Source organism: Macrosteles quadrilineatus, unplaced genomic scaffold (genome assembly GCF_028750875.1).
Source record: "Macrosteles quadrilineatus isolate MER2022 unplaced genomic scaffold, UCM_ALF_1.0 Scaffold_4__1_contigs__length_99947679, whole genome shotgun sequence".
Lineage (NCBI taxonomy): Eukaryota > Metazoa > Arthropoda > Insecta > Hemiptera > Cicadellidae > Macrosteles > Macrosteles quadrilineatus.
In genome coordinates, this window is record NW_026542597.1 from 67997501 (window position 1) to 68025286 (window position 27786).

The window sequence follows — 27786 nt, forward strand, 5'->3', positions numbered from 1 at the left end:
TGCCAATACACACCTAACAACACCTAATAAGACACCTAACAACACCATTTAGACACTCACACACACACACAAAATCCAACTTCCCACATCAACTGACGACTCTCCAGTATCAACGATTGTGAAGAGGAGGACCCATGGTAAATGGTAAATGGTAAATATCTACGAATCCCTTTTGTGGAACTTTAAACACATCTAAATAACAATAAAGTTAAAGACAAAATCCACTTTAGGCCTACTATACATACGAGGAAAAAGTAAAAATAATTAAGGCGCATATTTCTATGCCAGACAATCAATGGTCAACAAAAAGATTTGTATTGTTATGGGGAAAGGATCATAATTTGACTTTGGATGCTGCTGGTAAACAACTAATCATAATATAAAATCTCACGCCTGTATTAACAATAAATATTGCGTGTATCCTGTTCATTACGTTTTAATGCGACAAGGCTGATGCACCTGATGTCGACTAATTTTTATATATGTTCTTATTCTTGATGGATACATTTTGAATTGTATATTTTATAATCGGTAGTCATAATATCAAAGGCTAGCTAGCAGTACAGTAGTAGGTAATTAAACTAAATAGTGAAATGCAAGCAAAAACAAAAACATAGAAATCTTAGAAACCACAATGTTGAGAGTTTGAGTTTCAATATGTGTTGTGGTTATTATTGTGCATTTTCACAATAATCAATCCAACATCTTTCTTGAATGAAGGTCTAAAAGTTCTTCAATATTCTACTATCCTTACTCTATGGTTGGCCGGGACACATGTTTAATTTCACTCACGTGTGGATGTTTGAAGTGTTAAGTTAACCTCAAAAACTTAACCTATTGGGCTTCAATCAATCTCTATTTGTTGTGTTTTGTTGGATTAACTTATATTATTATTGAATTGAAGAACTTACCTTTGGTTGGTTATGTTTGGATTTTGTTAAACTACACTGTGGTAATTTTAACGTCAAATAAATGATTATGGAAAGCCCTGTTGTAAATAAAAATTTGAAACGTAAACGTTTATCATCATCATTCCCAGAATCTATTAAATCACCAAATTTACCCGATTTTATCCAGGGAACATCACTTTTCATACAGAAAATAGGACAGAAAAATGACCAAGAGGTAGGTCCAGTCATAGAATAAGTTACACTATTAAAATTAGAATTTGAATAGCGAATAGGGCCTAGGCCTAGGATAAATGAAGACTAAAAGCTTTGATATCGGACATAACTTAAGTCAATAATTTTAGGATCAATATTGATTTAAAAACTAATGAAATTCTGGCAAAAATTTGATATCGGAATACATTGTGGATTACTAGGCCCACAGTCAATAACTTGCAGCCAGTTCTGTTCCCACAGGCCTAACATTATTTTAGAGTAACTTACCTATTAACTTACTTAGTAGGTCCATATTAAAATAACATTAAGTAATATAAAACCTTACACAATGTGTTATTGTGGTTCTCAAAACCATTAAAGGCCCTAAACAGTTACAGGTCTACAGTTTAACTTATACAACGTTTTCACATCTTGTGGGGCCTAGGCCTTCTCATCTTACTTTACCAGAGCATATTTTAAGGGAATTCCACTGGGTGCCAGACTTAACTTACCGGGGGGTCTGAGAATATGGAATACCCCCCATCAAAAAGGGGGGGCTGGGAGTTCTGGGGGAAATTTTTGCATAAGTTAAAGTGTTTAATCACACATTTCTACGTATCTTTTAATGAATTTTTCTATTATATTTGCTTATAAATATTCTAGCTAGGATAATCTCACTTAATTACGTATTCTAGAACGTTGACACAGGCCAAGGCTCCCTTCACAACCTCTTGGGCCAAAATCATTAGCTCAATACTCAAAAATATTTACACAATATGCCTACGGTAGCCTACTCTAAAATATTTACATAATGTTATTTTTTTAATTCCGATACATTTAAAATGTGAACCATAAAGAAAATATGCCGACACCACCCATAGTCACTGGGCGACAAAATCCCAGCACTGTTATTTTATGCCCTGTACTTTATTCAAAAGTTACTTACAACTTACTTCTGAAGTCTTCTAAGTTAATACATATGAGGTTACATTACCTTAATCACCAAGTGATCCATGTAGTCCAAAACTAGGATTACGTATGTTTTGACGTCAATGCGCCATTGTCAAATCTACAAACACTTTTTTAAACCATAAGGGGTACGTCATAGTCTTTCCGACACACAGGAACGAAACAATAACGGACAAAAATACATTTTAGTAGGCCTACTAACTAATTTATGGTAAACGGTCGTCACAACATAGTACAGATCTGATCGCATGCCGAGATTCGACATGCTAAAAGTGAGTCAAGTCTCGGCATGCGATCAGATCTGTACTATGTTGTGACGACTGTTTACCATAAATTAGTTAGTAGGCCTATATGTATTTTTGTCCGTTATTGTTTCGTTCGTGTGTGTCGGAAAGACTATGACGTGACCCTTATGGTCCTTATGGTTTTTTGGTGGTTTAAAAAAGTTTTTGTCAATCATTTTAGGATCAATATTGATTTAGAAACTAATGAAATTCTGGCAAAAATTTGATATCGGAATACATTGTGGATTATTATGAACAATGGCGCATTGACGTTGAAACGTACGTAATCCTAGTTTTGGACTACATGGATCACTTGGCGATTAAGGTAATGTAACCTCATATTATATCTCAGTGATTCAGTAAAAACAACATACAGCATGAAGTCTTCTCCACAATCGGGTGATTTGGGAATTGTCATGAGGGCCATTCCATGTCAAGTCATCCAGGGGTTGTCACCCACTAGTCACAGATTTTTCATGAAAATTTGTACACATAATTTAGACATTTAGATAGGATAAAATCCAAAATTTCAGTTCATTATGTCAAACGGTTTCAGAGATATGGCTACTTAAAGTTTTGAAAGAATTTAGTTTCCGAGGTCCAATTTGACGCTAAGGGAGCGTGCATGTATTCTCGTCTTTCTATGTAGAATGGACAATTTTTAAGCTAGAGGCCTCAAATTTGACTCATATATCCAAAATTCAATGCAGAATCATAAAATACAATTGAAATAATAACTAGGGTATTACCTATTATCACAAAAAAAATTCCTAAATAGGCCTACAAATAATTAGATTTTTCCGAAATCGGAACATTGAGTTACAAAAGGTTTCATAATTGCTTGTAAAGCTATAATTAATTAGCCTTTATTTAGGTAAAAGTAATGTAGGGTATAGGACGATTTATTTTATCGTTATTTATCGTCGTCGAGCAATAAGGTATCCTTTTTGTAAGTAAAATTTTAATTCATACAAAAATAACAACTTAAGGACCCAATATTTTGTTTGATATTTTTAGATTTCTAGTCTTTTGCAAACAAATATATATTAAATTGATGAACCTTTTGTATTATCTTAAGTTCATCATACATCTTCGGCTTCAATTGAAATTTTTAGCTTAATAAAATTTAATTTTTGACTTTCACGTCTGAAAACAATGTTAATACTCAAAACCCCACTCATGTTATTATACCATTTGAAAGATAATTTTATCCTCTTTACAGTGATATGTAGTTTTATAGGCTGGAGAGAGATTTTGGCTATAAAACGTTTTATAGCTTAGTGTTCCGATTTAGGAAAAATCAAATTATTTTTATTCAGGAATTTTTTTTGGGTGATAGTAGGTAATAGTATACATTTCAATTGTGTAATATGATTCTGCACTATGTTTTGGATAGATAAGTAAAATTTGAAGCCTATAGCTTCAAAATTGTCCTTTTTACATAGAGACGAGAATATATGCATTTCAGTTTAGCGTAAAAATAAGCCTCGGAAACTGAATTTGTGTGAAACATAAAATGGCCATATCTCTGAAGCCCTTGGTCAGAATGAGATAAAATTTTGGATTTCTTCTTATCTACCTATATGTATATATTGTCTATGCAAAATTTTATTGAAATCAGAAAACCTTGGGTGACAAGTCTACTTTTGGCTGGATGATTTGGCGTGGAATGACCCAGCTGAGTATCGAGCGCAGCGCTGTCGCAGCCTGGCGTGTACTCTGTGAACCACGTCCAGTGGGGACACGCTCGCTATTTGGGGACACAGAATACGCACAACACAGGGTCTTTATCTAGGTTTATATTACTTCTCTGTGGCCTAGATGTGTACCTATTATAGTTTGTCATAAAATCAAATCCAATTAAATATTGCCAAGATCAATTATTATGGAAAATTTATTAAAATTTACTTATCCATTTAGGCGACTATAACCAGTGGAGATTTAACTCTTTTAAGACTCCTGCCCAATTCTAAGTTTCATAAGTAGCCTAACTTTATTGATGGCAGTGTAAGTTATTAGTTCCCTCTTGAAGGTGAAAAGAGTCTGCACTCCCTTTGAGTGTTTGTTGACCTCTTTAGCATTCAACACTGGCTTTTTAAGGCCTATTAACAATTTTAAATTATCTTAAATAAACCTAAGGTGTGTTAAGTAAATATTAAGGTTTGCTGCATAGTTATGGAAAGCTATTAAATTTTAGGTTGTGTCATAGTCGATTCAAGCCACCAGATTTCTTTCCTTATGCCTAACTGTCCATAAACATTTTCACCCCCAACAATAAGACCAGGCCTAACAATTTTTACTTAGGCTTTATTTTAATCTATATGCTATAATTGACATTACTTGCCATTGACTTAACTTTATATCAAACAGGATATACAGTAGACTCCCTCTTATCCGGACACCTTTTAACCACACACACATCGGTCACACTGATCGGACATCGGTTTAACCGGACTACACTCGGCGGAAATGACATCTCTTTAACCGGACAATTTTTATCAGCACATTGTTTTAACAGGACTAGATCGGCAGGAAGTGGGCAGTACTGAAACGACTGTTCTCGTGGGAAAGATTTAAGACCAGTGATCACGTGTCTAAATACAATGCTCTCCTAAATTTAAGTCGAATATCACAGTAAACAGTCCGTTTTAGAGAAACCCGTTATCCGGACTGGCCTCGGTCCCGAGGAGTCCGGATAAGAGGGAGTCTACAATACTGTAATCTTTCCATATAGGTATATTCTTGTAATGCCATAGAGAGTAGGCCTACTCCAGGATAAAAACTCTATGGATGGATATATATGTTTTGAATTTTTTAGGGAGTACTCACTCCTCCGAGAGCTATTAAGATGCTGGTTCGAGGGCTCGGTTCAAGTAACACTCAAGTACAGAAGAACTACTTTGCAGCCCTCGTAGCACTTCTAAAGTCACACAGCTCCTCACCAGAGTTCACTGTAGAATCTGTCCTGGATGCAATCACATCCGAACTTCATGCTACAGGACACATAAAGAAAGGGGTAATTTCTCTACTGAAGTAATTGTTAAGTTATGAAAACCATTTGGCTCCATCCTGTATCTTTACGTCAGCATCATTTAATACAACAGACATACAGACTTGGAATTGTAGAATTTTCTGGTTGCATTAATTGTTAGTGACGTATCAGTATACACCACAAGGTTGGAAAGTAGGCGTGTTTAAATGGTACAAGCATGATAGATCCCATGCAAGACTTGCCGAGCTATTTTGTGTCTGATGTCTTATGTCTTTACCGAACCCCTTCTGTAAATAACATTTTTCTACTACAACAATTAGCTGCTTAACTTCCTTTGTAGTGTGGTGAAAATGTAGAGTGTGTTAAAAGTTCACAATGTAAGTTATTGTCATTTTTGGTGAAATATAAAAAGTAAGAAATGCATTTATTCATCAAATATGATATTTAAACACCTTTTTTGGCACACTTCTTGCAGATAGATAAATGCAGATTTGGTTGGTTGTGTTTACTATTGATGTAATTTGGTATTTTGGCTTAGACTACAATAGACTAAAACCCATTTATATTTCTTGCCTTGTTAAATACCACAGCTATAGAGATTAGATATATGAATTAATTGTAATAGTGACTTGTTTCTTTACTTTTAAAGGAGGAGCGAGAAATATTGTTGGGTAGAGTTTTATCATTTGGTGTTCTGGTACGCTCAGAAATCATTCATCAAGCTTCTAAAGATGATCAAGCAACATTATTGAAACAATTCTTTCAAGATATGAAGGAGAAATCGTACTTGCCTCTACTTGGGGATCCATTCCTCATTGATTATCTAAAACAGGTATGGGCATTTTTAAGTTAGTAGGTAGTGATTAGTTAAAACTATGCTATTAAATAACAAATTTCTAATCCGGGTTAATTTTAGGACCTTAATTACACATGGTGTCTACTCTCCGCGAAAACCGGGAAACCTTCGGGAATTTATCATGAGACTATTCTTCAAAATATGGAAATTAGAAACGTTAATGATTCTCTGTCTGTTGGCAAAGGTGGTTTTTTGTACAAGGGTGGTCTAAAAGGCGAGTTTGTACATACCGTTCAACAGGGATTGTGTGTAAGTTCAAGACAATTAGCTGTATCTGAAAAAAATCCTCGACTACTTTCATAACTTGCCATCTCCCAACTTGCTGCTTTACAGGATTATCTATGTGTGGGTATATAACAAAATCCTCATCCAAAATTGTATTTGGCCAAGAAATTTCTAAAAAGGTAAACAGAAGTTGGAAGCATAGCTACTTGCTTGGTCAAGTAAAATCACGAGTTCACTCTTATTTTCTCCTTGTGTTACAAACTTAATCCAAAGGGTTGAATAAAAACAATATGTAGGCTTAACGCTTTTGCTGATTTACTCAGAACAATTGATTTTTTATTCTAGGTGGATCAAAAACTCTTTGTATCGACAGTTTGGCCGTTGCTGTCCCTAGAAGTGCGACCTGGACCAGACCAGCCTCTGTTGCTGTATCACTGTTTGCTTGTTTGTGAGGAGCGTTTTCCGTCCGTAGTCAACACAAAGTACCTCAACAAAACTTTGAACTCAGCCACTGTTCTCAGTCAAAAAACAGTTCATGGCTTATTGGAAGGATTGAAGGTATGATCAATCAAATTATTTTTTCAAACTATTAATCAAACTATTATTCTCTTGAAAATATGTAAATTAATACATAAATCTTGTAACAGCTTAAAACAGTTTGTGCTTATCCTTCTGGACTCATCTCATTTTGCCTTTGAATTATTTATAGGACTAGTACGTTAGCAAAGTTTACTATGTCAAATATGGGCCCATCTTAAGCATTTGATTGGTCCTAGCTCCTCCTAGATTTATGACGTTGTTTGTAAAAAAATTGATTAAAATCCCAACTTAACGATTGAAATTACTGAAATCTTTTCCAAAACCAAATTGTTCAAGGTTTTTTTTTTGCAAACTAACCTTGATTTATAAACAAGATGCCTATCGAATAAAATAAATTATTCTTCTCCTTTTTTCTAGAGCGAGTTCTGGCTGAAAAATTTGGACCACCCTGCATATCTGGACATTTTCAAGTATATTGTATCTTCTGGAGATATTTTGACCAGTTTTTGGGAAGAAATTGAGAAAGAACTCCTTGTAGAAACCGCATCAGGCTACAACAAGCCAATTGCAGCAATCAAGATTTTTAGTACAGTGGTCGCTCAATTGCAAGATGCTTCTCAGGTAGGTCCAACTTGGTTTTTATTTTTATTTTGTATTTTTTTTAATCAATGGTAAGTTTTAACGTAAATTGTAAGAATCGTATAAACCTTAATCTTGTAATGATTACCTTTTAAAAGAGTGTCATAAATTGATAGCCTAATGATAATAGTAATCTGGTTGCTCTTAATTTGGACCAAGATTTGTTTCAAACTAAATTTATCCTATATAAAAAAAAACAATCCTGAGCAAGTGGCAATATTGTGAACACCAATGTCTCCCACAATTACGACAAAATGATCTTGGTCTGGCATCTTTGCAGACGTTTTCTGCTATACATACCGGTAAAAAAACGATTTCTGACTGAAACTAATCCCTCAGGCCAACCGTTGGCCCATCCCGGCCCTAATATCAGCAACCTGCAGTATCCTACTATTAAGTAGTAATGCTACCACTCCGTCCACTTTGAATCATTCTATCAATTAGAAAACACCTCTGGTGTACATACAAGGATATTAGTAAGAAAATCAAAACCAACTAAACTTATTGTTTGATTAACCGATGGTACATATGTTTCCCAAATCCTAAATCCAAAACTATTCAAACAAACATTTTTTATAGGTTCTTCCCTTGTTGACACCCAAACTTCTGGGTTGGTTCATGAAAAAGTTCCGATCTACAGGAATGCGGTTGAAACACCTTCACAAGGTCATCAAAGATGCACTAAACAATCTCATGACCCTCTGCAACAAGAGCAAGTCCTCCAAGACGTCGTACTCTGTTCTAAAGAAGGTCATATTCAACCCCGGAAGCCTTCTGTTTGACCAACTGTCAGGTTTGTCAATGCTATCTCATCATTCAAACATAATTTTTCTTCTATATCAGCGTAGCCACAGACCGGGTAAGTAGGGAATTATGCATGAACTATGTTGCGGGAATTATGTTGTAATGTGAAAAAACAGGGAACCTGTCCGTGCGGAATTTTAATATTTCATTGGATAAACCTAATTTTAGTCTGCGGTCACAGCAAAATAAAAAAAATCTCTGCGGTCACCGTGAAAATCTTAGACTTATTGTCAATGATGAAGATGAAATCATCAACAACTTTCGCAGTCATGGCGAGATCAAGGAAATTTTAAATAGTCACAGCAAAATGGGAAACATTGTGTCGAAATTAAAATCATGACATCTTTCTTCCATTTTGTAGTATCAGTTGATAACTTAGAAATGTGATGCTTATTTGAGCAAAAAAAGGTTTGATTTTTGTAATTCTTTCAAATTTGAACTTGGTCAGAGAGTCTGCTGATCTTGTTCATTAAAAAGGATCCTCAGAGCATTACACCAAATACTATTCTCAGGGCCGGTTTAACCCATACGCGAACTAAGCGGCCGCATATGGAGCTACAAAAAATTGGCGCCGTGGCGCCAAAGGAAATTTTTTTTAGTGAACAATGTAATTTTGTTTATTTTTGCTCAGAGTATTCAAAGCACCACAGTAAAGGCATTTATCCTGTTTGTACTAACAACATATGAAAAATGCGTATATTTGTACAGCACTTTAACTCAAGGACCTTATGCCATTTGTAGTTTCGATTTGTAGTGAGCTGACGCTCGGCAGCCGGCAGTCGGCAGCGTACTACAGCGCGGCGCCTGTGGGTTTCATTTCATGACTCATGTTCTGAACCACATTCTGATGTTCTGAACCAGATTGATACCAACTCTGCAATTAAAGAATTTGCCAAGATCAAATCTAGGAAAATTAATTTTTAACTGCTTTTGAACTGTTCAAATTGATAATTTTGTATTCTTTTTGCCAAGGTAATAAATTTGGTTTTTCATGTTTTCTTCATGTTAAATGAAATGAAATGAAATGAAATGAAAATGAAATGAAATGAAATGAAATGACAAATTCTTTATTTTACCAGGCAAAGTTAGGGCCACATGGCCCTCTCTTACACTTAACCTGACAAACTTAAATATAAATAAATAAAAATACAATGACATTTCTTAATCTAATATAAAAATACATATTTAACACATCAAGTCTAGTACAAGTTAACAAAAATTCAATTTATTTAACTAATTAACTAATTTAAAAAAATAGTAATTATTATAAATTAATAGAATATACAAAAGAAAAAACGTTCACACTCTCACACGCATACGCACCAGTAATCGCGCAAAGACGCAGAAGCCCTAGGACACGCCAGCCGAGACCATTTGCTCAAAGTAGAGATTTTTTAGTGCCGCCACAAACTGGGAACGTTTATCAAGGGATTTAATGTGTAGGGGTAGGCTGTTCCAAAGACGGCAAGCGGTAACAACAAAAGCCCTGTCATAAGCGGTGGTCACATGATGAGGTATACGCAATGTGATCGAAGAAGAACGAGAAATTCATGAACTACCCTGAGACACAAATTTAAAATCTGATGTAAAATATTTCGGGGAGCCTGATTTCAAAATTAAAAAGACTAATGACAAAATTTTGATGGATCCTTGATAATTTAGTTTCAAGATGTTTGCCTCAAGGTAGTATGGCGTGATATGCTCCATACGTCGCAGACCATAGACAAATCTCAAAGCGTAATTCTGAGACCGCTGGAGCATATCCGCCTGAATCACAGTCATGTCATTGATCAAATCCTTACATATTAGGCCTACCACCAACTAAAGGACTAAAAATCACTACAGTAGTCTTAACCTTTAAGAGAGGTTATGTTATGTTTTTGTTTATAACCACTCATTGTCACCCAAATACAGTGTAATCAGCTGGTGTCCGGTAAAACTCATTACAGTACAGTAGTACGCAATGAAACCCCATTTGATTAAGCTGGCGGCAAACAGCTGTTTTCTGGACTAAATCCTTGCGTGGGAAGTTCGTCAAAATAGTGTAGTTGGCGTAAACAACGTTTCATTGCGTACTACTGTACTGCAATGAGTTTTACCGGACAGCAATCAGCTGATTATACTGTATTTGGGTGGCAATGAGTAGTTATAAACAAAAACATAACCTCTCTTAGAGGTTATGACTAGTGATTATTAGTATAAACAAAAACATAACCTCTCTTAGAGGTTATGACTAGTGATTATTAGTCCTTTAGTTGGTGGTAATATATAAGGATTTTTACAGATTTAGTAGTATTAGTATGGCGTAAACTATCGTACGTCACTCGTCCTAAATGTGTTTACCGGACTCGTATGGTAATCCCATACTCGACTTCATCTCACACGGGAACGACTACACTCGTCCGGTAAACACTTATTTTCAGGACTAGTAACGTAATATACTATTACACATTTAGAAATAAATTGTTAACTTAGGCCGTGATGCTCGTCAAACATGACGTCACGATAGATGACGGCAATGACGTAGGTATTTATTTATTTATTTTCCAAGGAAAGATTAAAACAAGCAGCTGATCACAAACGGCAAACATTATGTCATTGCCGTCTTCTATCGTGACGTCATGCTTGACGAGCATTACGGCCTATTTTTTTAGTGTAGCCTTGGTTTTGCTAAAGTTTATACGATGAGTAAAAGTGTAAAAATGTTAAATTCCTGGGAATAATAAAGTCTTTTATTGCAAGTATTCTTCTAACCTAAAACTCACAAATTGTTCCATTTCTTGAATCAAACAATTTATTGAACAAGAATCAATTTGGTTTTCGGAGGGAGAGAAGCACGTCTGATGCAATAGTCAATCTAGTTTCTGAGGCAGTGGAGGCCTTGGACGGATCACAGAGAACCTTTGGTGTTTTCTGTGATTTGTCTAAGGCCTTTGATTGTGTCAGGCATGACATTCTCTTGGAGAAATTGAGATTGTATGGGATATCTGGATCATCTTTTTCATGGTTTTCTAGTTACATCACTAACAGATATCAGCAGGTTGTCATCAAAGATAAATCCGGTGTCAAACATTTTTCTGAATGGAGCTCAGTAACCCATGGTGTTCCGCAGGGATCTAAATTGGGGCCTCTTCTGTTCATCCTCTACATCAATGACTTGTCTTTTTCAATTTCTTCCAAAATTATTCAATTTGCTGATGACACAACAATGCTAGTAAGAGCACCTTCTATTTTTTCTGCAACTAACATTGCATCCCGAGATTTAGATTCCATGATAACTTGGTTTGCACAAAACGGACTACATCTAAACTGTTCCAAAACTCATCTTCTTCATTTCCATAATCCACAACTGAAGGCAGGTGAGATAACAATCAAACTAAAATCAGGTGATTCCATAAAATCTTCTGCAAATACTAAATTCCTGGGTGTAAACATAAATGAAAATCTAAAATGGTCTGATCATCAAATACAAATTAGCTTGTCTCTAGCAAAAGCACTGTTTGGTCTAAGGGTGGTTTATAAGTCTTCGGGTTTGCATGCAGCTCTTGCTGTGTATCATTCTTATTTTATGTCTAGGTCTTCCTATGGTGTTATCTCATGGGGCAGCTCCCCCATTACCAAGAATATTTTTATCTTACAAAAAATTGCCGTTAGAATTTTAGCTGATACCAGACCACGTTCCTCTTGCCGCCCCCTTTTTATTCAGATGAAACTCTTGACAATTTATGCAGTTTATATTTTTCAACTGTGCATCTTTGTAAAAAGAAATTATAAGGAATTTATGTTGAAAAATTACACTCATCAATATAACACCCGACACAGGAATGATCTTCAATATCCTGTGCATAGAACAGCTCTGTATGAAGGATCGCCATGGTACATGGGTAGGAAAATTTACAATAACCTCCCAGATCAAATTAAAACTGAAGAAAATATGTCATCCTTTAAAAGAAAACTAAAATCTTATCTCATTCTCTTGTGTCCTTATTCCCTAGATGATTTTATAAAAACTTAGCTTTAGGTTTTATGGATTGATAAAAACAAAGAATTTAGCATAAGGTATTATTAGATTGTAAAATGGTATTGACATGTCATATGTTTATATGTGAAAATCACAATCTTGTAAACTTATGTGACGAATAAACATTTCATTTCATTTCATATAAAAAAGTTCTTCCCAAAATCTTTGGGAAAAAATTCACAAATAGAGTTAAGTAATGTTCATGGGTTGAGGGTGGGGTGGTGGGGGGATTCTAAGTGGCGCTGATTCGGGTGTTCGCTTAACTCTGAAAAATTCACAGAACCGGCCCTGACTATTCTACCATGGTCTAAACACTTTTTTGGCCTGAGTTTATAAGATTGATGAGTTACAACAAAAATAATATTGAGAGGTACAACTGTGTAAAATACAGAACGCAACATGATGATAAATACAAATAAATGGTATCAATGATAAAACTATTTATAAATTGAAACTATTTTCTTCATCAATACATCACCTGGACAAAGTTTACAATTTAGAAAAATATACAGTTGGTGTCCTTGACTCCAGCTACACTAACTCCGCAAATGCATGAGTTGAAAACAGCCATTCTTGCTGTATAAACATTTTTGTTTGGATTTATTTATAAAATCATCCATGGTTATTGTTAATTTAACAGGTACAAAGGTTGTTGCACAGCTGGTTGGCCAGCTGAAGGAGAAACAAATACAGAAGTTGGTTGAGGTTTTGAGGGACGTGATCACAGGCTCAAGGATGGCTGTGGAGTATAAAGGTAAAGACGAGACCACAAGAGCATGGACCAACAAGGAAAAGCTGTATACTGTCCATCTTCTCTGTAGGTGAGTAATGCAGGCGTTGCGTGAAAATAGGTTTTTGTTTCAAATTCAAACGAGCAAAGTGTAGAGGCTAAAAAAAATGTCAATGTCGGAAGTAGGTAATTTGTATTAGGCCTAGCTGATTTTCAAAAGGGAATTCTTTACTATTCTAAACTTTGGTACATTAGACACTTTCTAAGCTAGCATGTTTGGAACTTTGTCAGATTACCAAAAATGCCGAACTAGTGATCGCTGTCTGAAATAATGTCATTGTAAGGATAGCAAAAAATCTAGAAAATAAGTATTAGGCTATTTTTTTGAGTATGAGCTCTGCAAATTGCCTGTGAACTTTTATTCATTTGTAGAAAAAACCCTACTAATGTCAGATTATTGAATGTGCCAGGTATGTTGGATTAGAGGGGTTTTTATTCCTAGGTAACTATTCCTATTGTAACTATTCAAAACGTTTGCAAGTCTTAGCATCCTGTAAAATAGTATCACTCATTGTGTTAAGAACATGTACCGGTATTGAAAATTTAAATAATCTCTTTTGTAATCCTATTTCGTAGTTTGTATTTTTTTCAGACTTGTACCTTATACAATCAAATTTCAGACAACTCAGTAGACTACATAGCGTTTGTATGATATTATAACTTTGCTGATAATTTTTGTTTGATCTTTAGACTTATTTACAACCCATCAATGCAGAATAATCTTGCTTGGAGACTGGAACAGCTGACATTCTTGTTTGACATGGGTTTCTTCCCAACATTCAATATTGGTGTGGAATTAGCGGGTGAGTTTACCCTGTGAATATGTAAAATAATAATCCATATTTTACTGGCAAAGGTAGGGTAAACAAACAGGATATTTAAAAGTCGTCTTTATGTGTTATTGAATCAGGTTTTGGTTCTTAATTTTGTTTATTTTGTGTGTTTTCTATGCTAATGGCAGTTTTTACGTTAAAACGGTCAATACCATGGTCTTACTACTAATGCTACTATTTAACACCATCTTTTTGGTTGGATAGCATAATACTGATTAATTTATAGCCCAATGATATAAATTAATAAATAAATAACAAATTAGTAAATTTAATAACATGTACAATGCTGATCAAGAAGTTATTTAATGATATAATGGCATCTGAGTCTAGAGACGATATTGCTTCAAATTGAACCAGCAACCTTTACATTTGAAGGCAAGCACTATATAACCAGTCAAATGCCTAGATTTCTAATCTTTCTTAGAATTACAAATTTTTGTCTGATTTTGTACATTTGTTGATTCATTTTACTTATGAATACACACACAATATACACTTTGGTTATTTAAGTCACCAGTGATATATGTGATGTACAGAAAAAAAAAATATTTGAACTATTTAATTCTCCGTGCTTCTTTGCACTAACTTCAATTTTTTTCAAAACTTTTTGTCAAACCATACCTTAATTTTTACATTATACTTTTAAAATAAAACGTAATATATTTGGCAATCTATTTTGCCATTTCTAGACTGACTGAGGAGATATTCTTTGCACCCTTGTCCGTACTAAAACAAAAATTATTTTTCAGGCTCCATAAGAGATAGCTTCTTTAACAGCTTCAACCAGAAATGTTCAAACATTGACGACTTCCAACAGATTTTATCTGGAGTTGTAGAACACATCAACAAACGTCTCAGCAAAGGAGATCAGCTTAGGATAAAAGTCCCGGCTGAGGTATTGTTGGTTTTGATTTGATTTGCTGTAAAATACCTGTGCAGCTTTTGTTTTGGCAAATTTTATATAACAACATTACATAATATATATATTCATTACAAATGATTTGATGGAATAATTCCCAGGACCCAGGATTCTTTAATAAAAAAAAATAAAAAAACACTTGTAAATCAATCTATATAATGTTACAAATTACATACGACAATTTTTCCATGCAACGGTATGAGAAAACAGTCCCTTTTTTAATGCATTAGGTTTAATTTTAAATAGTGTCGAATGTCATTCATTATTTCAAGTTGATGCCCTTAACGTTCTTCCATTTATTTAATAATACTAATTGATAGAAACTACATCTGCTGCCTCATAACTTTCTTTATTGACTTAAAAGAGCCGTTAATTAATAGTAAGAAAGTATAAAATTGCAGTTTTTAAGGTACAAGACAGTTGAGGAATTTCAAAGTGTATGGATAATAAGATTAAATTTTAAATTTATTCATCAAAAAATAACAAATATTTAAACTTTATATGTACTAAATATTACGTTACATTTTAATATGACTCACTAGTAACTGTAATAAGTAATGACTACTGAGGGAAATGAAAAATAAAACACAATATTAACCTGGGAGGAATTAGTGTAAATCCCAAAATTTTTGATTTTTGATTAACAAAACTTATGCAAGACCGAGTCTGCTAAATACAGTTTTTCCTTGATTGGAAACATTTGTTTCAGGTTTTACCAGCATGGAACAAAATGTACTCAGTTGCCAAACAACTTGAAAGCAAAAAACACAAGAAAGACAAGTTGTGGCTTCCAAAGGTGTTTCAAACTATGTTCTTCCACATCGGGCTTCATCTGTTTAAAGAGGCTTCATTTGCTAAGGACGTCCTTGAGGTAAATACATTGTTGTTGGCAGAGAGTTTAGATGTTGATAAAACACCTGTGCTGTGGACCTGTGTTAAGCCTGGTCTGATTAAAACCAATAATCGATAAAACATGATGTCATCATAAGAATAAAATCTTTGCCAACTTTACTAACTTGTTCCTGTGAAATATATTGCAATATTGTACAATATTTTGATTTTGGGTTTTATATTGATTATACATTTTTGAACTAATTTCTTGTAAAACATTTGGTTGGCCAATTTTGTAGTTGTTACATGTACTGGTGAATTGTTGTTTAACATTCTTAGTTGTTAATGCCATTCTGTAAGTGAAGTATTACTGCACGATATGACATTTACATTGAAAGCTTTCTTATTGGTGGTCCTTATGTCATTATTGGTTGTATAATTCGTTCTCTGGTAAATTTATGTTTTAAGTTTTACCATGGACAAAACATACACCCTTAGTAGATTTCTCATCCTTATGGATCACCTGAAGACAATTTTTTATTGTTAGTTCTGTCCGGTGTACTGTAGAGGTTGTGTTTTGTTTACAATTTGTTTCTTGTTATTTCAACATTCATTTAAAACAAAACCTAGTTAAATAACCAAACAAAGCACAAATCATGAAATTAACCCTAAAATAAAAGAAACAAAATTTTGTCGAGACTAGTGGTCAGTGTCACCAGACATGAACTAGACACGAAAAACAAGCTTCCAAATTTACAATGGGATGAGAAGTCTACTTAGTCTATGGTTTTACCATTGACTATCGGATACTGAAGTAGACATCCCCATCTATATAAATCAGCTGTTGCCAATTTTGTATTAAAAAAAACCTAGTTGAGTGAGTCAGCCATAGAATGCACTAGTGTTAAAATTATAGTGTCTGCCTTATTTTGTTATGCTTACATAGATTTTGGGTCTTAAGTGTTGCTATAGTTCACAATAAGTCGTTCCATCAGTTTGACTGGTTATAAGTTTGTGTATTCAACAGAAATCAGTAATCAATTATATCAATTGTTTAAGATGGGGACAATTATTTATTCAACAATTTAAATAAAAAATATTTAAGTAATTTACATCAGCACAATCTGTTGGTGGCTGACATAAACTACAAGAATTTTGATTTAAAATTGGCGAAATGTGCCCTGCATAATAATTTTTTTTACAATTTTTTTTACAATTTACCTAGACATTTACCTAGGATTCAAGTTACAAGAATATTGAAGAAAATATAGCTTACTCTGAGAATAAATTACAACATCAATCTTAAGTCTCACTGAATATTAAACAACGGCTAAATTAAATATTGAAAGATAAATTGAAGGCTGTAACTGATACTTATGATGGTGTTGCAGGAGTTGCACAGTGTGTATGCCCGTGTGGACAAGACATCCCAGACTGAAGAAGAACCTCACTGGACAGAGGTGGTGATGGAGATGTTTCTGTCGCTTTTGTCTCGTAACAGTCATCGACATTTGCTGTCCTGTATCTTCTCCACATTCTGTCACATCATGACTCCGCAGAACATCCATCAGATACTGCAGGTGACACTTCACATAGTTTACAGGATTGTCTGCAAAGTTATCTGTAGTATTTCAAGATAAGGCCTATCTGCTGCCATTATAGTTGTAAAGTTTTCTGGGTCTTGTGCATGAAATTACTGTTTTGTAACTATTAGCCATTGGTAACCTTTAAAGCTCACTCTACTTTTTACAGTTTCCAAATATGGACAGCCACTTGTCACATTTTCGTTTGACTCTCAGCTGTACAATCATTGACATAATTAACAAGTGCATCTATGCTTTCATCTGGAATATTGCGTTACAAAACTTACTTTATGTTTTCCAATTTACCTCTCAAGTATTGTTTTCTGGTACTGATAAAAGTAATGTTTTTGTATAGAAAGGATAGTATTACCGCTAGTAAACAAGTTTGTCACTAATATTTACATACATATAAACAACATTTAACTAATACATTATCTATTGCAGGTTCTGGACCCGGCCAACAACACCAACCCACTGTTGGACCAGCTGGATTCAGATTCAGAAAGTAGTGGAGAGGAAGAAGAAAGTGGGGAAGAAGAAGTGGATGATAAGGAGGAGGAAGAGAGCTCTGATGATGGGATGACTGATGGTGATGATGATATGGAAGAAGACATGGAGGAAAAAGTTAACGACAAACTGAGGAGGGCTGTGATAGAGGCTTTGGGAGACACTGGGGCAATGACTGATACGGTGGGTATTTGGCTACTAGCTGTGAATAATCATTAATCATTTATTGGTCTAGTGCGACCCTAAGAACTAATTATCATAATTTCATGTTGATATTTTTATCCGTTGTGTCATGTCCATTTTTCACTTAAAGCATCCTTATAATTTTTCAGGAGTCTGTGGACTTGGACAACATGGACGAAAATGAAGCCAAGAGAGTTGATAGAGCTCTAAGCGCAGCTTTTCAAGCATTCAAGCCATCTAAGAAGAAGAAAGAGTCCTCACATATTAAGGCTTTGGCCCACTTCAGATCAAGGTAATACTGCGACAGTGTGAACTAAATGTAAAAGGTACCACAATAATTATACTATTATGTATCAATACTGTTACCATAGGCCTATAGTTAAGGGTCCACAAAGTTGTCATGTTGATGTTAGGCTCTTATCCTTTTACAATTCTGTGATGTTTGGTTTCAGAGTGTTAGACCTGATTGAGATATGGATGTTGAGGGTAGAGAAGCCTCCCCTGGACCTGACAGTGGATGTGTTACTGAGGCTGATGTCACTTTTGGAACACTCGTTGGTGGACAAACATCAGTCTCAGCTGGAGACTAGAGTCAGGTTGGTACAACTGACCTTATTAACAGTTCTACCACTTGTAGCCTTGGGTTGTTGATGGTGGTAAAACTCCCGTTTAAATAATATAAAATACATAACATGCATTTAACAAAACTTGACTATGGATTGGCACGAATTCAGCCAAGACTTTTTAAAAGAGGGCTCATCAAATATTGATCCAGATGAGGTCCTGCTTATAGCGTGTTTAAGTAACCTTTAAGCTTAGGAGCTGTCTAGGTTTCTGGAAGAGTAACATAAGTGTTTGTAGATTATGATGGCTACAGTGCTAAAACTGATCTGAGTTCTTCTCAGCTGAATTCTAGGAATGTCCAAATTGCTTCACCGTCTTGTAATGCGCTTAAGAGTCCTTGGAGCCTAGATGTTCTAACTCGTTAAGCAATTAAAAAACTACAAAGAAAATTTCTAATCTCACAGTATACTAGATATTTGGAGGTCCAGATTACATGATAAATATTGTTCTTCTCACCCGAGAAGAACAATATTTATCATGTAATCTGGACCTCCTCACACTGCATACCGACATGGCTGATTTCCCCTTCACAATGGATGAACTCCTGCAGGGTTTATCGGATATCCAAAACAGTGCACCTGGAGATGACAACATACATAATGCCATGTTGAAAAACCTATCACAGCAGTCTCTCAAAGAAATACTCACTCTTTTCAATGACATCTGGAGCTCAGGTAACATCCCGCACAAATGGAAAAAAGCTACCATCGTACCAATTTTGAAACCCACAAAAGACCCAGACCTACCCGGATCGTATAGACCTATCTCCTTAACTTCTTGCCTTGGAAAACTAATGGAGAGGCTAGTCAACAAGAGACTACTGTGGAGACTTGAAAAAGAAGGAAAGCTACATCCTAAACAGTTTGGATATAGACCGAGAAGAGGAACTATAGATGCTCTTCTGCACTTCACAGAATCGATCTATAGATCCTTTTCAGCAAACTCGACGACAGTAGCGGTAATGGTGGATCTAGAAGCAGCCTTTGATAAGATACCCCACTCTACAGTTTTACTACACTGCCTTCTCATCGGAATCAGAGGCAAAATGCTAAAGTACATACAAAACTTTTTGAAGTTTCGAAAAATTAAGACTAAAGTGAACGACACCTTCTCAGATGAACTTCCGATTTACAGTGGAGTGCCACAAGGATCGGTACTGAGTGCAACTCTGTTCAATGTAGCTCTGAACGATATATTAGAGACTCTGCCTGACAAAACCGACGGCTGCATCTACGCCGATGACATAACCATCTGGAGTTCAGACAAAGACCCCAAACGAGCTACACAGCAAGTACAAACAGCCCTAAACACCCTCAATGCATGGACTGAAAAGTGGAGCATGTCAATATCTTCAACTAAAACAGAATCCACCTTCTTTACAAGGAAATACTCTCTTAAGAACTTTATTCCAGAAATACAATGTAAGGGAAAACCAGTACCCCACAATCCAAATCCATCATTACTTGGAATCACCCTTGATCCCAAACTTTTATGGAACAACCACATACAGCAGATTTTGTTACAGTGCACAAAAAGACTAAACCTACTCAAAGCTGTTGCTAGCAGGACATGGGGAGCAGATACTCTCATATTGAGGCAGTTCTATATATCATTCATTAGATCTAAGATAATGTATGGAGCAGAAATATGGGGCTCTGTAGCAAAAACACATATAAATAAACTAAATGTAGTCCAAAACTCAGCCCTTAGAACTTGCCTTGGATGCCCAAAGACAACCCCTGTACGAGCAATGGAAATAGAGTTGAACATCGAACCTCTTGACATATGCATACAAAAGGCAATCTGGCACAAGTCCCTCAGTATTTCTGCAGACCCCTCATCAAATCCAGCTCTAAGACTAAACCCACAAGAAACTCATCACAAGTCCTCTTTTGCCTTCCAAACATCATCAATAGCAGAAAATACACAAAATATCCATCCAATACCATACCCAACAATCAACAAAATCCCACCTTGGTGTTTTCGACCCCCGAAAATTGAGCTAGAACTTCCAGGATTCACTTCAAAAAAGGATCATATAGAAACACAAAGAGCCGTGGCCATAGAAATGATAAACACAAGGTACAACAACTTTTACAAGATCTACACTGATGGGTCTTTGGACCCCACCAAACCAAAATCTGGAGCCGGCTATTTCACAGAACACTCCAACACCTCCTTTTTTGTTCCAACAAATTCATGCTCAAGCACCGAAACCGAGCTTCTAGCCATCAACGCAGCAGCTGCCCACTGCATAAGTTTGGAGAGTGAGAACATATGCATCCTCAGCGATTCAAAAAGCGCACTACAGCTTCTAAAACAATATAAGCCTTCAAACTATTATCATATAACAGAAGAAATATTTCATCTCCTGGATCTAGCTTCAGGCAAAAATATTTGTTTACAATGGATACCGGGTCACTGCGGACTGCACGGAAATGAAGAAGCTGATAAAATAGCAAAAGCAGCCTCCAACATGCATCCAATACCACCGAAGCAACCAACTCTCTCCAGTTGCATAGCCACAGCTCACAGAACTCTGAGACACAGGTGGGTAGAGAGATGGAACGATGAACCTACTGGCCGCCATCTTTATAGCCTCCTCAAAGAACCCAACAACATCGAAGTCTTCAAACACCTTCCCAGATCAGTAGCATCGTTTGCCTCAAGAGCAAGAATAGGACATATAATTACACAATCCTATCTCTTCCGATTTAACCTGGCAGAGTCACCCCTGTGTCTCGTTTGTCAATTGGAAGAAGAGACTCTAGAACACATCCTCCTGCATTGTCCCAGCAAGTCAGACGGGAGAGATGAGCTAAAGAGAAAACTCCAACCTGACTGTTCCCTCAAAAGAATCCTGACTGAGCCTAACTGTTGGAGATTAGCAAGCTATGTATACGAGAGACACCGTGTGGTCGGCATCACTTGAAGCTGGAAGCACGCACCAAGAAGTAAGAAGTAAGTAAGTATACTAGATATTTAAATTATAATCACACTGGTGTTTGAAAAAAATATTTTGAGATGGTAAATAACTCTTCAGCGGCTGTTTGAAATTAACAAAATTAACATTGCTCTTATGGCAGGCGAATCCAAGATGGCCGCTAGCTTCCATGGACTCCCTTGTAGAACAATTCAAAACTACAAAGAACATTTCTAATCTCACAGTATACTAGATATTTAAATTATGATCACTTTGGTATTTAAAAAAAACAATTTTTGGACAGTAAATAACCCTTCAGCGGCTGTTTGAAATCATCGAAGATGGCTGCTAGCTTCTAAGGACTCTTAAGGACTGCAGCTTTAAGCTGCGTTTGCACCAGACCAGTAGAGCAGGCAGGTTACTTGCCTCTAATGTATTTCAAGTTACCTGAGGCAAGTAACCTGCCTGCCAACTGGCCTCGTGTAAAAACAGCTTAAAGAAAATAAAAGGTCTCAACGATCCAACCTGTCAACGATTTGCTAGCCAACTTCACGATTTTGCTGCATAGTAGAGTTTACTGTAGAAGAATCTTAGTGGCTTGCATTTTATGAAATAGGTTTGAACAGGTTTAAATAAAAAAAAAATTCTTACTGAACTAGAGTAAATTCATCCTGTTATTCATTTTTTATTCTAGCTTTACTGTCTGGTTAAAGAAGTTAAATCGATTCTCTGTTAATTTTTTGCAGGTCTGTAATAAAGAAGTTTACAGGATCCATGTCAAAAAAATCCTTCGACATTGAAGATTGCAAATCTCTTCATTTGGGAAACATTCTGAAGAGTCTTCTGGACAAGGGAGAGCGAAGTAAGTTAACATTAACAAATCCACTGCAGTTGTGGTAGGGTGATGTGCACCAGTAAATATACCTTTAAACTTGAACTGCCTCCTAGAAAATAGGCTTTTAGGCTACAGAGTAGAGAATACTTTGTAAAAAATGTTGTATGCCTTTTGAAATAAATAAATAAAATAAAATGCTGTAAATGAATTGCTCATATTCTGTTGTACTTCCTAATGACAGAAGTTTATGTATTAAGTTCAAACAAATAGTCACAACAATAAAACTTTTCTCCATTTAAAAGAGAGCTTTTGTTACAGCGACAACAGTGTACATGAGTGTTCACCAGGAGTTGATTGACATCACTATGTTCATAGTGAAAGTGTCACAACAGTTGCCCAGTGAAGATGATACCAACACTGAGGGTGAGGAGAACCCCTCGGTGTATACTGTACTGAAGGATGCAATGAACAGCTACTTCACACAAAGGTGAGACTAACTTGCAGTCAGTAACTTACTTACTTACTGGTCATTTGTACCCCAAGTGTTACTTGGCCTCGCCAACACACTGCCTCTACGTCGTTCTGTCTCTTGCGGTATCTTCATTGACTTCCATCCTGGCCATTACTTCATCAGTCCATCGTTTCTTCGGTCACCCTTGTGGTCATCTCCCCAGTGGATCACTTTTCCATATTTTATGTAATGTGCTAGTTTCCTCTCTTCTAATGATGTGGCCCGTCCAGTGAAGCCTTCTGCTTTTAGCCTCTGCGATTATATCAGGTCTCTTACTTACTGATTATGCTAAGTCAGTAACTTAGCTTACAAAATATTTTTCCATCCTCCACAGCAAGGTTATGGAATTCAATGTGTTTAAAACAGTTGTACAGTGCTACAAAATTGTGTCACTGTGTAATTTCATTGTTGACCTTATCAATTATTTTAATCCAGAAGAAAAACTGTTCATACATTTAGCTTAATTTTAATATTTGTAAACAGTATCAATGAAACTTAGACAAACCATTTCCATTGAGATCTTAAAACAAGTATTTTCTTAACTTTTGCTATGAAAAACCCGTCATTCTGGGAGAACTGCATTAATTTTCAGACTATGTTTTATGGATTAAAATAATGTGCCTCATAGATTTACCGTGCTCATGGATCGACTAGGTATATTTTGGTTGGAAAATGCATAAATGTAGTAATTTTTGTTCCTCCTCTATTTGTTATTTTACAAATTTTAAAGCTACACAATAAGGATCTATTTGTAAACTAGTGCTTCTCTTTTAGCATTTTTACCAATAATAAAATGTAGTGCAGTAAAATTTACCCTCAATTAAAAAAGAAATATTGAGTCAACATCAATACTGTAATAATCATTCACAAACAACTAAACACACATTACTACAGTGATTTAGATTTTACTAGATATTTCTAAAAGCCGTTCCATTCTCAACGGGGAGACTGTTTGTTTTGTTAATGCAGTTTTATCTAAAGTTGTCTCACAAAAATGCTTGTTTCAGGGACAATCTGATTCCAATGAAACTGTTCGCTGGGCTGTTTTCTCTTAACATACCTTTCCTCAGCCACTTGACATCAAAACTCCCAGCGTACGCCTTCGACTCCAATGTTCCCCCCTACAGACAATCAAAGGCGGTAGAGTACCTAATTTTGTTCTGGAAAAATAATCGCATTGTCAATGAACCAAGTGAGGAGCTTTTGGAAAGGCTGAAGAAGACGTCAAGAAAACTATACAAGGCTTCAGTCAAGGTTTGTGTGGATTTTTTATTGCTTCAGTTTCAATACTTGAGTTTATAAATGAAGTGAGATTAGCTTTTGATGTGTACAGGTGTGTAGGTTATATCCCTACTCGTTTCTTATCACACAAAAACAGGATAAAAACTATTCACAATGTTCAGTCAAGTTGTCTGTATTTTTGTATAATTTTAAATGTATTTATTCCTAACAGTCTATCTGTGATTTTCATCACATGACCGTATGCAAATTTCCATTGTTTTTTCATCGCGAATCACCTCTCATACAAACATAAACGTAATTTTTCTCTTGTAAATTAAACCTCTTTTGTACCAAAACCCTCAATTTTTCCTCTTATATTATAATTACACCACACACATAACAAAAACAAGATTGTAGGTATGCTTTTCTTCAAAAGGTTTTAAAAAATAGTGTTTTATTTGGATTTATTAAGGACACCACACTCATGAACTATTTTTGAGGTTTTTGTTTGTGTTATTTTCACGAAGCAAATCTTAAATAAATTTGTCGATACTGTATCAGTTTTACTACTTTAGTTCTATTTAATTATTTCCAGAAACTTAATAAATGAACCGATCATTTAAATTATATCTAGAACTAGCTGTAACCCGCGGGCTTTGCCCCGTTTAACTTCTTAATTTTCAAGATGATCTCGTTCGCATGGCTCAATCACATCCTGACATCCTAGTTGAAGTTTGTTTGCTACGCTCACTCACTTTTAAGTTAGAGCTCGTTCGCTGCGCTCACTTGCCTTCAGGTTAGCTCGTTTGCTACGCTAACTCGCCTCCAGGTTGAAGTTTGTTCGCTACGCTCACTCACCTTTTGGTTGCAAATTAATTAGCTGTTGTCATAAATGTAAAAGAAATAATAGTGCTGCACCCTGTTGGTAATCCTTGTAACTTTAATGCTATTGAACATCATAGAACAGAACCAACTTGTTTAATTGAAACAGCTGTTAAGATTCATTAATTCCATTTAAATATGAGTACTCATAAGGTTAACATGGGAAACTCCAGAGCCACTGGGGCGGAGCCCAGAGGTCGGAGGGTAAAATCCTTTCTTAGTGAGCGTCTTCTACCCTAAAGGAAGATGCCTGCCAAGTTTCAGGTTCCTAGGTCTTATGGTGTCTGAGATTTCGTGATGAGTGACTCAGTGGTATTTGAGCTTTATATAGATAGATAGTTGTAACTCTAATTCAAATCCAAGTTTTTGTAGAGAGAGAAGAGTTTTAATAAATATCTAATAAAATAACACATTGAAACTTTAAGAGAAGGAGGATTTTGTGTTACTCTAACGTTTTAACATTTTACTATATAAAATCTACTAATTATAAATCAGCCCCATAGAGTTGATTAGTAAATAAAATTAATGCATCACACTTGTAAAAATATATCTGAAATGGTAACCAAGTATGCCAATAATATTCAATTATTCAAAATTGTTTCTATAATAGAAGAGTTTAAAGGATTTCTCAATTTATAAATGCATCATTTTGCTTTAGATGATTGAAGAACCTAAAGGCAGAGTCCAGGACAAGTTTTTGAACGAGTTAAAGACAGCATTTAAGATCATTCAAAAGAAAAATTGGTTAAGTGACATAGATCTGGAGCAGCACATGGAAAACCTCAAGGAATTTCATCAAGTCATCATAAAAACGTGAGTATGCTTCTTGTTTTCTGTCATTGTTTGTATAATACATATTAAATCATATCCCTATTAGTATTTGTATAAGTCCTTTTCTAATGCAACAGTTGAAAATGAACAGCTTTAGGGAAAAACTACAAATCATTGAAGTTTGATAAAGCTAACTTTTATCAACAATATGGTTACATCTCTACCCTTGGTAGCCTACACATTAAGGTTATTTTACGCAAAATAAGAATCTTAATTTACTGTTTGTCTAGCCTAAACGTTACCATTTATAAATTTCTCTTTGATTAAACGGAACAACAGAAAGTTGTTATGAGGTTGTAAAATAAAATGGAGACGTCTTTGAAATACCTTTATCACTAATACCGAAACCCTACCCAGGCTGACGCTAACCGAAGCCCCCAGTCTGGGAGACCCCGCTTTAAAATACACTAACACTGGGCTTCTGAGACAGGCATGTTATGAACAGACAACCTGTCAAGGTCACGGCACCTACGCAAAATGAACAAAAAATATATCAACAGGTAAGCTAGGAAAATGTGGGAAGGTATTGGAGGAATGGAACCCCCCAAGTGGGTCCCAAGTAAACAGTTTTGCCAACATGTGTTTTTGAAAATTCCCGTGGGCCTGTCAAACCAGGGTTTTGGTATAAGTTTTAATACAGGTCGCATCATAATTTGACTGTAAGGTTACAATTAATATATTCTGATTTTGTTTCACAGAAGGAAAATAAACAGCCAAAAAACTGTAACTGCTGATGAACCAATGGAGGTTGAAAGTGATAAGAAAAATACGGAGGATGAATCTGAAGCAGAATCAGAAGATGAAAGTGATGATGAGGAAGATGAATCTGACGGTGAAAATGATGAACCTGGAAATAGTAAGGAATCTGCTGATGGCAAAGAGGTGAGCAAAGTAGCTAAGAAAAAGATAAATTCAGGTGAAACAGATGCTAAGGAGGAGAGTGAAAATGCATCTGAAGAAGAAAGCGAAGATGGAACAGAGGAAAGTGAAGAAAGTGAACATGAAGATGGGACTGAAGAAGAGAGTGATGAAGAGTCAGCAGAGGACGAAGAAGAAGAAGAAGAAGAAGAGGAAGATAGTGAAGAAACCCTAAGTGAACCAGAAGAGCCGCCAACTAAAAAAGCTAAGAAAAAAACCGACAAGAAGAAAAGTAGAGAAAAACTAAGACGCATTCAGCTCTTAAAGAACAACTCAAAAAAGCTACGAATGGAATCAATGTCTGAAGGATTAAATGAAAATGTATTTAGCCAATATAGACTTCTTCTTACTAAGAAAACTGCCTCACCTGAAAGATAAAGTAGCGGCAAAAATATATAGTTTGTATAACTAATATTTTGAAAACTTGATGATTCACATTTCGGAAGTTTTCTAATTGGTTAGTTTACTTACCATTGTTTAACATCTTTGTTGTTTTTGAACATTGAAAAACAGGTAAAATGTCATAATGAGCTTAGTTGTGCTTTATATACTTTTTTTATTTATGGAAAATTGGAAAGTGAACTTAATTTTGTTGTAGGCTATAACGGTTTCTGTTTTCTTTGGTGTATTTTAAAATTTTTGTTTAGCATGTTATATTTTACTATCATAGCAATCAAAATAAGAACAGTGAAGAATGTAAATAAGATCAAGACTTGTATATATTTAAGTAAATTTACTCATGCAGATACTTATTTAACATTTTACGTTTTTATTAACTTCTTTATTAGCATCGTAAGTGTTATTAAGTTACCAGAAAGTACAAAAGATATGGCAAATAACACTTTGTAATAATATATGTACATGAGAAGTGTAAATATATTATTACAAGTGTTATTTGACGTATCTTTTTGTACTTTCAGGAATTTTTTATTAAATAACATAAGCATTACAAAATATGAACT

The 27786-nt window shown here is 35.3% G+C and overlaps 1 protein-coding gene across 1 annotated transcript; it reads left to right on the forward strand.

Annotated features, from left to right (window-relative positions):
- The first annotated feature begins 818 nt into the window (after nt 1-818).
- On the forward strand, nt 819-27660 carry LOC128992372 (myb-binding protein 1A-like). Its single transcript, XM_054415922.1, has 19 exons — nt 819-1125; nt 5175-5372; nt 5998-6180; nt 6775-6987; nt 7387-7590; nt 8188-8401; nt 13074-13254; nt 13914-14026; nt 14806-14951; nt 15685-15846; nt 17198-17386; nt 17834-18079; nt 18229-18371; nt 18532-18675; nt 22373-22488; nt 22780-22948; nt 23980-24226; nt 25734-25888; nt 26605-27660. Exons 1-19 carry the CDS (start codon nt 973-975, stop codon nt 27200-27202), a joined length of 3774 nt encoding a protein of 1257 aa, XP_054271897.1. The 5' UTR covers nt 819-972; the 3' UTR covers nt 27203-27660.
- The last annotated feature ends 126 nt before the right edge of the window (nt 27661-27786 follow it).